The following is a 13,815-nucleotide window of genomic DNA, read 5'->3' on the forward strand; positions in this document are numbered from 1 at the left end:
AGGGACTGCGGCAGCCAGCAGAAGGTGTGGGCATGTCCACATGTGCCTTCTACTGGCAGGTGGCAGAAAGCTTCCTTTACCCAAAGAGGTAATGTTACTCTACTGGTAGAAAGGAGGAGTTTGGCCTGGCAGAGCCGTTTTGGGAGTGGATATAGTAGTGCAGACCAGGTCTCAGAAGTCTGAGGTACTCACCACTGTACCACTCTGCTCAGCACTGGTGAGACCACAGCTGGAGTATTGTGTCCAGTTCTGGGCACTGCACTTTAACACGGACATGGACAAGCCTGAGAAATTCCAGAGAAGAGCCACCCATATGATCAGAGACTTGCATGACAAGTCATACAAGGAAAGGCTGAGGGATCTGGGGCTCCTCAGCCTGAGGAAAAGAAGGCTGAGAGGGGACCTGGTAGCAGCTTCACTAGGGGAGTACATCAAGGGCTCAGTGAGCAACTGTTCACCAGGGCACCTGAGGGGAAAACTAGGAGTAATTGCCATGAACTCATGGAAGACTGATTTAGGCTCAACATCAGGAAAACCTTCTTCAGTCAGGGTGTCCGGACTGTGGAATAAGCTCCCTCCAGAGGTGGTGCAGTCACCTACCCTGAAAATCTTCAAGAGGAGACTAGACAGTCACCTCGCTGGGGTCACCTGACCCCCAGTTATCTTTCTTGCTTGGTGCAGGGGGCTGGACCTGATAATCTTCCAAGCTCCCTTCTGGCCTTCCAATCTATCAATCTATGAGTATAGTGAGGAACCTAAGGCTTGCCTAGACCAGCTAGTTTGTTTAAAAATACTCTGGTTGGTTAAAAATGCTCCACTGTAGTCCTTTTAAAGTGTGGACAGTGTTAAAAAAAGCCAAGCAGAGCACCAAATAGAAATTCTCACAACCACAGGCAGGGGGTTTACTAGCAAAGACTAAGACAGTCAACCTCAGAAAGACCCTAAAAGCATAAATTTAGATTGCCTTAGTTACAAGGCACCATACCTACAGGTTAGGGAACTCCCCTCTTGTCAGCACAGAGGTGGAAAGGGATCTGGGGGTCATCATTGATGCCAAGATGAACATGGGCCAGCGGTGTGGGGAGGCAGTCAGGAAGGCCAACCGCACCTTGGCATGCATCCACAGATGCATCTCGAGCAGGTCCAAAGAGGTGATCTTCCCCCTCTATGCGGCACTGGTCAGGCCGCAGCTGGAGTACTGCGTCCAGTTCTGGGCGCCACACTTCAAGAGGGATGTGGACAGCATGGAAAGGGTCCAGAGGAGGGCCACTCGTATGATCGGGGGACAGCAGGGCAGGCCCTATGAGGAGAGGCTATAGGACCTGAACCTGTTCAGCCTCCAAAAGAGAAGGCTGAGGGGGGACCTAGTGGCCTGTTATAAACTAGTCAGGGGGGATTAGCAGGCATTGGGGGAGTCACTGTTTCCCCAAGCACTGCCAGGAGTGACCAGGAATAATGGTCACAAGCTGGCAGAGGGTAGGTTTAGGTTAGATATCAGGAGGCGCTACTTCACGGTCAGGGCAGCTAGGATCAGGAACCAACTTCCAGGAGAAGTGGTGCTGGCTCCTACCCTGGGGGTGTTTAAGAGGAGGTTAGATGCACATCTTGCTGGGGTCGTTTGACCCCAGTACTCTTTCCTGCCATGGCGGGGGGTCGGACTAGATGATCTGCTCAGGTCCCTTCCGACCCTAGAAACTACAAAACTATGAAACTATGTTTGGCCCTCTTAAACCAGTCCGTATTTCCAGACTGGCCCGGAAGCAGAATGAGGAAATAACACTGACTTGAAAGAGACTCTGGTCTCAGACCTGCTAAGGAAAAAAAATCTCACTGCTGATAGATAGAACTAGCAGGACAAGACACCTAATCAGTGCCTGACCTCACACCCCCTTCACATGCAACTCAACAGCTGTCAGAGCAGCCAGCAGGGGAACCCGTCAGCAGCACAGATGAGAGGCAATACAGGAGCCAGAGTCAGATACCATTAGTGGAAAAAACACATAACCTAACTTAGCCCCTGTGTTTTGAAGTCAACACACACACCTTATTAGCTGCAGCAATGGACTGTGAGAGAGGAGCTGCAATGGAGGAGTGAAATGATGATATCCTGGAGCTAATTTGTCAAGTTCCCACTTTATGACAACTGATGAACAGGAGAAAATAATCTCTCTGCTGTGCATGACTAGGTTTCCCTGCTCAGGTTTGAGCTGCTGCCTGCCTGATGGCAGGGGAGAAATCAAAGGAAGCTGTGAAGGGGTTGTTAAAGGAAGAATGGGAAAGGTAAAACTGCGACACTGATGACAACTTCAGGACCACAACTTCAAAGGAGTGAAGATAACAATGGGCTAGAGAAGAGGACCCCCTCAAGCACATATACCCAGGTTATAGCTGTGAAGAGAGACTCCTCAGCCCCAAACCAAATGACAAGGCTGTTTTGCCAAGGCTGAGAAGACAGAGATCAAAAGATACAGAGCTGTTATAGACCACTGGCCTCACAGAAAGGGAGGGAGGTGGGTGAGCTATAAAGTGAGCAGGCAAAACTTAGTGGCACAGATGACCAAAGAAAATGAACCATCTTGAATGCCCTCTTAACGTGCCTGTTACATTCAATGTTTGGACTGAAACCTTCTTTAGGCAGAACCTACAGGGAAAGTGTAAGTAGGACCAGGCCAGGGAAAGAGTTGAGATACCAGTGAAACATGGCTGATATTCTGCCCATTTTTCTTTGACCCATCTTTGCAAACATTACCTATGAGCAATGGTTTAATGTCTAATGCTTCTCCATTCATTCACCACTGGAGTGCCACATATAAGAGCCAATTGCTTTTGCCCTGCAAAAAAACCTGAGGACACACACTGTCACCTTTGTGGATGAGTCCTGTCCATTTGCTAGACACTGAATAGCCAAGAGCAGCAGCTGGATGAGGAGAATCTGGCAAAAGCTGAATTGAGGAAAGCAAGAGGGATTTGGTGGGTATAGAGAAAGACTCCCCACCTTTGTAAGCATTTCTCCACTTAAGCTCCCCTCTCCAATTGTTTAAACTTGCTGTTCAGCTGACGGTTCCCTGCGCTGAGGTACCCAAACAGACAAGAGAGCAGAAAATGCCCAAACCTGCTTAGCGCTGTCAGGTTTTGACTTGGCCATAGTGAATCTACACAGTGACCAGCTGGCTGGGTTGCTGGAGTATACTGTGGTGCAATGAAGCCATCAGCCTTCACCTGGTTTGGAAAAACATGGAGGCTCACTTGGGCTGGAACTCAGGCAGAAGCACGGTATGAAAGAGTGAGATGGGCAAGGTGGGAACAACAGAGTTTACAAAATACACACAAAGCCTCCAGGCCCCGTATACACAGTGCTGCTCTGCCCAGTTTCTGAAGCACAGAATTCAGGGAACACTAATCCTAACCTTTAGGAACTGGGCAGTGTCTATTTATACCCCACAATTGGACACACAAGACTATCCAAAGCACATCACTTGGGTGCTTTGCACCCTCTGCTGGTTCCTCATTTATGGCCGAATCTTACCTGGACTGGCTGGCTCCTATAACCTGGTACCCTTTCATTAAAACCTGGTACCCTTTTCCATCAGATCAGGGATGTCTGATATAGCAGTAGCTATTACAAAGACTATGCCAAGAATATTTGGGAGGAAGTTCCCAAGAGCAAATCATTTCAGGTCCAATCTCTCCTCCACCCTAGTTCCAAAGCTTCTGGGAGACCGTCTCACACCATGCTCAAGAAAAGGCAAATCATCTTTTGCCTCAGATATTCACAGGTATCATATGAGATTCCACCTCTGCAAGGACCCCTGCCATTGAAAACACGGTCCAAGCATTTTAATGCATCACATACCTCTATCCAGGTTGATCTCCAGACGTTTTACTGCACAGAACCCCCTGCAACGTTTCCTCAGTAATATCAGACTTCAGCAGGGCTTTGAGACCACAAAATGTCAACTTGCAGTGAAAGCAGCTGTCAAAAAACTTGTGTTTGGACTGCTCCTCAACTCATTCAGTAAGATGCACTTTCTTAACCTTTAAATATGAGTAAAAAGGTGCCAGGTGTAATGAGATCTAGCAGACATTCTCTTGTCGACAGAAATAGAGGTGAGTGTGAGGATATCAACAGAGCAGTTCTCTTTCCTCTTCTGGTCTCTACAGAAAGCAGAAGAGGAAAGGTGGGGAGATGTGCGGAGGGGAGGTGCACAGCCAGCTTCTGCCCAAACAATGTTCTGCAAACAAGCCATACTGAAATACAACCAAAGCAGAAACAGTCTGATTAAAAGGTTATCTCTGTCTCTCTGCCTTCAGTCAGGAGCTCTAAGTGGTCTAGTTGCAGCCAGAGCCATCAAGAGACCAACTTAATTTGAAGTGTAATAACTCTATTTCAACATTTCTGCAATAGGCATTGCAATTTATAGCAAAAAAACTCATATACTAATTAGCCCCAGCTGCAGAATCCCGGAATCAAGAAAACATTTAGACAGCTTGTTAGGGGTAGGTGAAAAATGAATATGTATTAATCACCTTTTCACTAAATTCAAGCCTAATTAGACTCTAAAAGTAGAGCTAAAGGATAAAATTAGCCAATGACCATGACAGTAGTTGACATTCAATGGGGCTTCAACACTAGACATGTCTTAGGCATGTTAAGGAAACTTTCCCTAAAAGGGATGGATGTGAGGATGAAGTCATGGCTCCACAGAGCAGTTCCCACCGACTTCACAGGGTCAGGACTTTGTTTCCTGGGTTACAGCTTCACCCAGAACAAAGCTCGAATGAAGCAGTTCTGTCATTTCCTGAGGGGTCAAAAGAGCAGCTCCTCACTTTGAAAACATCTAAGAGCTCATAATCAAGACCATCCAGTGACTTGTGGTTGTGGCCAATTAGAGCTCCTAGAAGATGCCTGGTTTTTCATAGGGGAGGCGTGCAGCCCCTCTGGAAGTTAGGCCTTCTTTCAGGTGTTTCAACTTATGCCCAAAAACATGGAGGCCCCCCACATTCACTGCTCACCTTCTGAACACTGTGAATTAAGTCTTATCTTATCTTTAAACCACTACACTAGGTACATGCTACAGCATTCGCAGAGGATCTTTCCTGTTTGCTTTCTAAAAGGCAAAACTGGAAGAATCCTACCAAGATAACTTGGTGTCAATTTGTAGAAAAACCGTGCTGATTCACTTTGTCTTCAGAGTAATAAAAAGATTCATGAAGATGGTTAGTATGCTGTACAATTGCAGCTGAAAATGTGACTGCAGTGGATGTACCTGGTCCATTAGAGGCAGCTGGGGCTGATAAAGCTCTAGGGGCAAAGAAAGAAGGACAGGCATAGCATTTCAGGATTATCTGGAAGGGAGAAGATAGATTAAGCTTAAACAAGAGGTAAAATCTGAAAAAGAGATAAAAATCAGAGTTTGCCAGAATTTTTCCAACCTGCAACAGTTGTGCTAAACTACCACAGCTGGTGGGAAACAAAACTGTCAGACTGTGGGAAATGTCAAACTTTTGGAATTAGTTTGGAGTTAGGACAGAACGCTGGAATACTGAAGTTTCCTGACTAAAACAAGTCAGAAAGGTTTTCAAGCAGAAACTTTGAAATGGAAGAATGTTGCTTTGTAAGATTGACTCAGCATTTTTCACTGTGATTCTCCCAAATTGGAAACTTGAGAAGTGATAGAAAAATGAGAAGTTTCCGTGGAAAAAAGATGCACTTCTGATTAACTCCTTCTTACAGAAGAGGGGAGGATGTGAAAGGAAGGAGACGTGCAGGAAAAAGACAAAGAGAACTATCACATTCTTTCTAACGTAAGACAATGTTTAAAACAAAGTATTTCCTGTAAAAATGCCCTGTCCTAAATTTCAGTAAACAAAGTAAAACACTGTTTATATGCACCACAGATGTGTCTTTATTTGAATGTTTTTATCTTTTTTCTCAAATTCTTAAAATGTAAGTGTGTCACATTCAAAGATATTTTATATTAGAAGGAATAAGATATTTGAAAGAGGAGACAATGAGTAAGACATGCACTTGTTTGACATTTAACATTTTATACTAAAACAAAACCTCAGTTTTTCTAGTATCTAAAAAATATATAATTTTGTGATATTTGAATAAACATGTAATTGGCTCATTTATTAAAACACACAAGTCAGGAAATTCAAAAGTTGACACCCTCAGTCCTTTAACAAGCAAAATTTCTGCTAAGTAATAGACCTTTTGTACATCATTTAAAATGTATATACATAGTTTCTGTGAATACTTTTAGCTTTTTTATCTCAAAGTCTAACTATTAATTACATGCAAAAATGCCATTAATGTAGCAAGGTTCACAGTTTAAATGACACAGCATTCAACTGCAGTATTTTAACATGAAAAAGACTAGAATTTTTTTATTATAAAAAAGGGAACTTTCTTTCTTGAACTTTTGAAAAAAGATGATACCAACAAATCCTAAACGGAAGTGGTATTTGTAATATTTGGGAGGCTTCTAGTAATTTTAAAGAGATGAAAGAAACACAATTGAAAAAAAATCCTAAACTGTGACCTGCTTTACGATCAAAAAAATTGCTTGTTAGACCTGGAAAGAACTGAAAACATTTAGTTTATTTTTCAATGTCAGCCTGATTTAAGTTTTGCATTTCTCTCAACCTGAGTGAGCAAAACAGGTCAATAGTTTCCAGTTAATTTCACTTTTGGAGTCTTACTAGACACAATGTTGCAGTTCAGCAGAAAGTTCATATTAAACTTGAATTAAGAAACAGAATAAAATAATGTTATAAGAATATTTTTCTTGGTCTTAGGTTTGGCATGAGCTTGCTTTGTAGACTTTGATCCAGTCTGGGTATGGCAAGGTGTGCTTTTTCTCACTTTATGTTTACATGGAAGGTATACACTCAGACCTGATCGCAGCTACCCTGTGCCCTCATTAAGAACATCATTTATATTCAGCAAAACTGTGCGGCTTTCTCTAAGCACATACATACTTAAGTACTTTACTGAATAAAGGTAGGTTTAAGCACATAATTAAGTGCTTGATGAATGTGGAGAACTGGAAAGCTCTGTCCACTCTTGCCGTGGGTGCCAAATGCAGTTTCACTAGGATACTCCATTAAAATGGTGCTGTGCCAATCCTTTCTGCACAGGAGAGGACCTTGGCACAGGGTTTGGGCACTGTTTTCCTTTAATAGAAAGAAAATTTACAATTGTTGCTGACACATTTGGCAAGGGTCAGGTGGCTCAGTAGATTGATCATGAGCAGGGATCTGGGTTTTCCATTTTCCACAGAAAAATGAAGAAATACTCGGTTTAATCCTTTTACCCAAGAAAAAACATGGATTTTTAATTTTAATGGAGAAACCCACAGATTTTGCATTTTTGCAAAGAGCTTTCTACAGGCTGGCAGAGTTCCAGCTTGTGAGGGGCTGGGGGGAACGGGAAGAGGGTGGTCAGGCGGGGGGCACGTACATGCACAAGGCTGCAAGCTCCCACATGTAAGTTTGGAGGGGGGATGGGGGACTGAGTTCTCCATAGGGAGGGAGGGAGTGAATTGGGCAGGGCTGGGGCTGCTGCCCAGCTGGGTGGTGCATGGGGCCCAGGGCCAAACACAGGGAGCAGGATGGAGCAGCTGGTGGCTTGTCCAGGAGGCAGGGCGGGTGAGGCCGGCTTCCCATTACTGTGCGCACGCCCAGAGGGGAATGGGGAGCATGTGGCCCCCAGATCTGTGCATGGGGCAGGGATGGGCTGCCCACTGCAGGCTCGGGCTCCCTGCCTTGCAGCCCTCCACTCAGGGCCTCTGCAGCCCAGCAGGCGGGACCTGGCATGGCAGGGCAGAGAGGGGCCAGGCAGGGAAGCTCCTTGCTGCAGTGAGGTCTCAGTGGGCCCAAACCCAAAAATCAAATATCAAAATCTCTAGGTATTTAAAATTTATTTTATTTCAGTGATTGAGGCACTGGCAGGCTTCCAAAATGCTTCAGAATTGTAAATATATCAATAAAACATTGTGTTCAATTGATACCTATCTATATAGTGGCATTTCATTTTAATCATGGATTTTGGGGGTTTTATCAGAAAATTTCCAGATTTTTTTATCAGAGAAGTTTCTTCTTTTTTTTTAAATCAGAGAATACCAGGATCTCTGGTCATAAGTTACAGGGCTCCATACCTTTATGCCAACAAACTACTATACAGCCATACTAAACAACTGCATTGCGTGTTAGTTCCAGGCATGAAATAAAGCATCACATGAAGTCAGTGGTAGATTCAAGGAGACAACCCAGGCTTTCCAGCTTTCAGCTTGGTGTCCAGATGATGGGTAACTCTAGATGTAATCTAAACTCAGTGCCACCACATGTCATCACCTTTTCCATGACTTTTCAGCTTTGAAAAATTAGGACTCCATGGTCTCAGTCCAGTCTGCTATGGATAAGGGTTCATAAATCCCACAAATGGGAACTAATACATACCCCTGAGCAGGGGCCTCAAGGATCAAAGGACTACAGAGGACAGCCAAAAATCCCACCTTTAGTTAAGGGAATGTGCGTTTGGTGGGTTGGGGAGGCTTTCAGACAAGGAGCATAACCTGTGACCAAATATAGGGCAATGACTATCTGCACTGGTTAAATTAAGACAGAGGTACTGACAAGAACGTGTCTTTATTTCAATTAATAGTTCTTGGCATTAGGCAGATATTAAATAACACTGGAATGCACAAGACTATGAACATGAACAGGTAGGAGGGTGTAGCAAAATTTAGAACAGCAGTGCGAGTCACATCACTTCATCTCACTCAAAAGCCATTTAATGCTGCATCCACCTTAAGTGGGACTCCACTGAGAAATACAAAAATTAAGATTACTCCTTTAAGTCTTTTGTTAATACAGTAACGCTGGAATGATCAACAATAAAAATGAACAAAATATTTGCATTCACTAATTAAACAGTGAGATTTCCACAAACTGCTAGTCATGCACTTTCTTTTGAACAGCAATTTGCTAATGCATAAATACCACAAAAAACAATCTCCAAAATTTGAATAAAATCACAGACGAAGAATTTAAGCTTGAATTCTACTTTATGCCTTAAATAGATTACCTAAATATTAATTTTTACTTCACCATATATATATAATTTATATATATATATATATATATATAAAAAGAAAGTAAAGACCATTAGATAAGTGCAAGCAATTTTTCTCAAAGAAAAAAAAATTGGAACCATGCCCAAGAAAACTTCTTCTTTTTTTTCCTTTCTTGTTTTATTTTGCTTTCTATTTCATTCAGTCCTCATTTTGTACATAGTCATTTTTGAAGCAAAATAAATTATCTACCGTCTGCTATGCTGGATAAAAGTCCTACCTAACATCTTCTTAGGACTATTAGAAAGTCGTTTTTCCTACTGACTACATGATGTGATGTCTCACCAGAAATTTGAGCTCATAGCTTCTGCATGTAAACATACCTTTCAATTACATTAAATGTGTAGAGTGAGTCATAACATTAGGGGTGAGAGGAAATGGAACTGCCAAAAGGAACTGCACTGGTGTTAGTGAAAGAGTGCGGCTGTCTTCACTCAGAAACACACACCAATCTGGCAATGGAATCTTATCCACTAACAGCTGAGGAATGATTGAGAAGGCATCCATTTGCGAGCAAAGCTTGAACAACAAGCCAGCATTTTCTTTGCAAACTGTCCAGAGTTTAATTAGAACTGACTTGCGCTGCTTGGATCACATTGTAGCAATCGCACAATAGAGGGATCACTCTTGGCACCTTTAATAAACTCTTCAAGAGACAGTTTACCTTGAAGGAAGAAAACAAAGTAAGTCAATCATGCTGCAAAAGTCAATGCGGCTTAAAACTAAAACCTCTTCATAGAATACTTAAGACCAAATAGCTTATTGCAATGCATTTGGGGTTGAATTCATTGCAGTGAAGAGGAGCTGAGCACTGAAATCCTACTCAAGCAATTAAACCTGCATACATTTCCACCCTCCCCTCCCCTCTGCCAAGTAATGTAATATTTTACTCTACATTTTATATTAAAAACACACGATCAAGGTAAAACAAGTACCACCTTCAATCATACATTACACAGAACTGCATTATACAAAACTGAATTAAAATCATTCAGACAACATATAGTACACGTGAACACCTATACAAACTGTTTTAAAAAGGAGCTTGATTATAGGTGAGATTTGTAAAACCAAAAAACCCAAGGTCTTCATGCTATATGAACTGTTGCGATTCACTGGAACGTGATCATGGAAAGCAGGGCAGTGTGACTGAGTATCCCTTCCCGATGGACTATTTATCTCCTAAATTCTGCTGCATAGGGACACAGAAATGGGATATGCTGGGCAGAAAAGGGTGGAAAAATACTTGCTAAATAGGGTAAAGCGCATGAGCTGGGGCTAACTAGGGGAGGTGAATGTAAAAACCACGTAGAAGTCTGTGGCTCTGCTTGGCATTTGAAAACAAGCACTGCTTGCTGAGTATGAACAGTCACGAGTCAACACTGCTGCAGTGCACACTGCTGCATTTCTCTGTTCTGCTGTACTATTGAAGAGGCTGGCACTGCTGCTGTGATCTCACATGGGACCAAACCCAATGTGAACCAGAACGAATTCATAGCAAGTTCACTTGGGACCAAACCAAGTCCCCTTGGTTGTGGAGCTTCTGCTGAGATCAAAGCAAGTTCAGCTCACATGGCCTTTTGGGATCAGGTTCATGAACTCTTAGTTAAATAACGTTAGTGACAAGAGCATTTTTTCTATCCAGTATTTTGCATATGAGGTACTGGCAATGGTATAGTACACACAGATGCACACAAGGAAAGACATACACCACAAGGCAGTGTTTCTGAGCAATGAAACATTTTTTTTTTCTAGGATGACTTATTTGGCCAGACAATTCCCTCTGAGAGCCATTACATTGTCTCTTCGGCATAAGACAGGCAGGAGAGGGTGTGGCTAGATGCTACTGTATAAAAGGTTCCTAGGTTCAGAGAATTCTCTAACACTATTCTGTGTAAAATTGCATGCTGAATACTTTAATTCAAAGATCTGCTGGTGGACTGCTGTACAACGTTATTCTGGCACTCTCACATCCATTCACTTGACCTTGTTATGGGGTATGGTATTTCATACAAGAGCTATACCCAACATTTTAATGCAGAGAGGACAAAATACTGCCTGATGGCCACATCTGGCCTGCAGGTGCCATGATCTGGCCCGCGGGTGCCCACCAATTGATTATATCCCCACCCAGCCCACCCATTGTCTTTGCTCCCACCCTCCTGCACAGGAGGGCCACATCCAGCACGCACAACTTTGGGACAGGGCCGCTGCTGCCGCAGCTGAGGGGACCTGCTTCGTTTTCCCTGTTTCCAGCAGCTCCTCATATCCCTGCTGCAGCATTGGCTTTGGGCAGTGGGTAGGGAAGCTGCAGCTGGGCAGGGGGCCAGGAGCACAGAGCCTGGGGCCTGCACCCAGTGGGGTAGCAGAAGTGCAGAGCTCAGGTAGGAAGGTTTTGGGTGTCTGGGGTGAGGAAGGGAGGGGGAGGCATGGGGATTCCCTGCACACAGCCCCCCCCCCCCACATGGCTCACAGCCCCTGCCACCAGTGGTGGCAGCAGCAACAAGCAGCAGGCCCTTGGGGTGTTGGTGGCCTGCACAGGCACAGCCACTCAGTGGCACATGGCTCCAGTCAGTTCTAGGAGTTGCACACGGTGGCCAGGAGAGAAGCCAAGTCAGCCCACCCCTACTGCATGGGGTTCATGTGCAGCTGCCAGCACTTGTGCACCACCAAGGTTAATCCCAACGTGCTGGAGTGGCTGCCTTCCCTGCCCCCTGCCACCACGTGCAGCTTATGGGATTCTGCCAGAAGTGGTGGGGAGCCCCACTCTCTGCTTGCCAGCAAAGTCCCAAGAGCTGCACATGGTGGCAGGGAACAGGGAAGGCAGCTGGCTCCATTGTGCAGGGCTTCGTCCTGGTGGCATGTAAGTGCTGGGAGCTGTACATGAGCCCCATGTGATAGACATGGGCCAGCCTGGCTCCACTCCTTGCCACCACATGCAGCCCCTGAAACTGGCTGGAGCTGTGTGCCACCCAGTGGCTGCACCTGTGCGGGCCACGAACACCCCGAGGCCTTGTTATCTGCAGCTGCTACCACCACTGACGGCAAGGGCTGCTGACACCATCGACAGCCACGGTGGGGTGTAGAGGGGGGTCCCCATACCCCACCTCCATCACCCCACAAACCCCATACCCACATTCCCCCACAACCCTCTCACATGCATACATAGCCACACCCTCCCAACGTACCCTACACCCCCCCGCACACAGCCACACCCCCTCACAAACCCCACACACATCACCCACATACATACCCCACATTCCACCATGCACACACACGTTCCCCCAAACACATCCCGCACACTATATACAAGAGTAATACTTTATTTTTGAGCTGTTATGCAATCACCTCTATATATACTATGCAAACACATAAGTCAGGACAAAAATATTTTTTGAAATAAAATTACTTTATGGCACCCACCCCCAAAATAAGTACTTCCAGGGGCAAGGGGAAAGACTTCAGGGGAGAGTGGGAGAAGAGGTCATTTTTCAGTCCCAAGATGGCAATCAGAAGACAGGCACCTGTCAAGGGGCAGGGCTACTGTTGCAGCTCTTGGCAGCTCACCAAAACTCATTAAGTGGCCGTCCGGCTGAAGTAATTGCCTGCCCCTGTTCTAGGGCCATTCTTCACCAACTTACATTGTTCCATCAGGACTCCCCCACATGTATATTTTGCCTTGAGTAGATTAACTCTTTGCAGAACACTATGTGCCATTAATCACATCATATAGAAGCAAAAGCCCTGATCAAACTATACCTGTACAATTTAAGTGATATTAGACCCTCAACTGAGATTTTTATGGTCACGTAAAACCAGAAGAATAAAAAAACCACATTCCTCTTGTGAGAGCAGTTTCATTATAGGTTAATTTTATTCCTTATGTTATACTCTCCAGCAGTTAGCACATCTTCGGCCCATATTGTATTTTTGGTTTTAATTGCTCTCTGCCTTTGGGTACAGTTATATTATTAACAGAAAAAGTCCATACATTAATAACACCATAAACCCTGTGCCCAGAATATCTGGGTTTCCTCACAGGATTAAAGCTGCATCTTTTATTGCACTCTATATTTACTACGGATTTTTGTAAAGCCTACTTTATTTTATTACACAAACTAGAAGCTCTAGCCACTGCATAAGATCTTGGATACGCTGTTTGCTCAGCATCACTTTTGCATACTGCCCTATACCAATCCAACAACCAATTTGTAGGAATACAGCTGGGCAGCATGGAGAACATCACCCTGCAGATAAGTCTGTGGAAGTAAAGGGATGTGGGGGGAGCAGATCGAGGCCCCAACAGTGAAGGAGGGAGAGGGACAAGGGCAGAGGCAGGGGCTGGTACAGGGCAGGGGACAGGACCCTAGGGTCAGGGCGGGGACCGGGATGGAGCTGTGGGCGGCTTGAACATGGGGTCAGCATCCTGGCACTTAAAAATGGTGGCAGTGGTACTTGAACTAAAGCTCATCGAATGAATGGGGTAAGGGTGTAGGTGAGTTGCCTGTCACGGACTTGGGGCTCTTCGCTCTGGGAGCCGCATGCCAGCTGTGCTATGTCCCCTGCCCATCCAGCAGCTGGAGGAACAGCTCACCACTGCCACCGAATGGGTAGGGGGTGTGGTGCAGCCAGCGGGGGACTCCCAGGGTAAAGGCAGCAGAGTGAAGAGCCCTGAGCC

The 13,815-nt window shown here is 44.9% G+C and overlaps 1 protein-coding gene across 3 annotated transcripts in view; it reads right to left on the reverse strand.

The window, feature by feature from the left end:
- Nucleotides 1-8,636: 8,636 nt before the first annotated feature.
- The window catches only part of HPCAL1 (hippocalcin like 1), a 118,137-nt gene continuing 112,958 nt past the window's right edge, over nucleotides 8,637-13,815 (reverse strand). For all 3 annotated transcript variants that reach the window (XM_090032166.1, XM_090032175.1, XM_090032183.1), the window contains one exon: nucleotides 8,637-9,801. In XM_090032166.1, coding sequence (XP_089888292.1) covers nucleotides 9,704-9,801 — 98 coding nt within the window. In that variant the 3' untranslated portion in view covers nucleotides 8,637-9,703. The remainder of the gene's footprint in view (nucleotides 9,802-13,815) is intronic.

The sequence above is a fragment of the Crocodylus siamensis genome, chromosome 1 (assembly GCF_052110815.1).
Source record: "Crocodylus siamensis isolate JL-2025a chromosome 1, ASM5211081v1, whole genome shotgun sequence".
NCBI lineage: Eukaryota > Metazoa > Chordata > Crocodylia > Crocodylidae > Crocodylus > Crocodylus siamensis.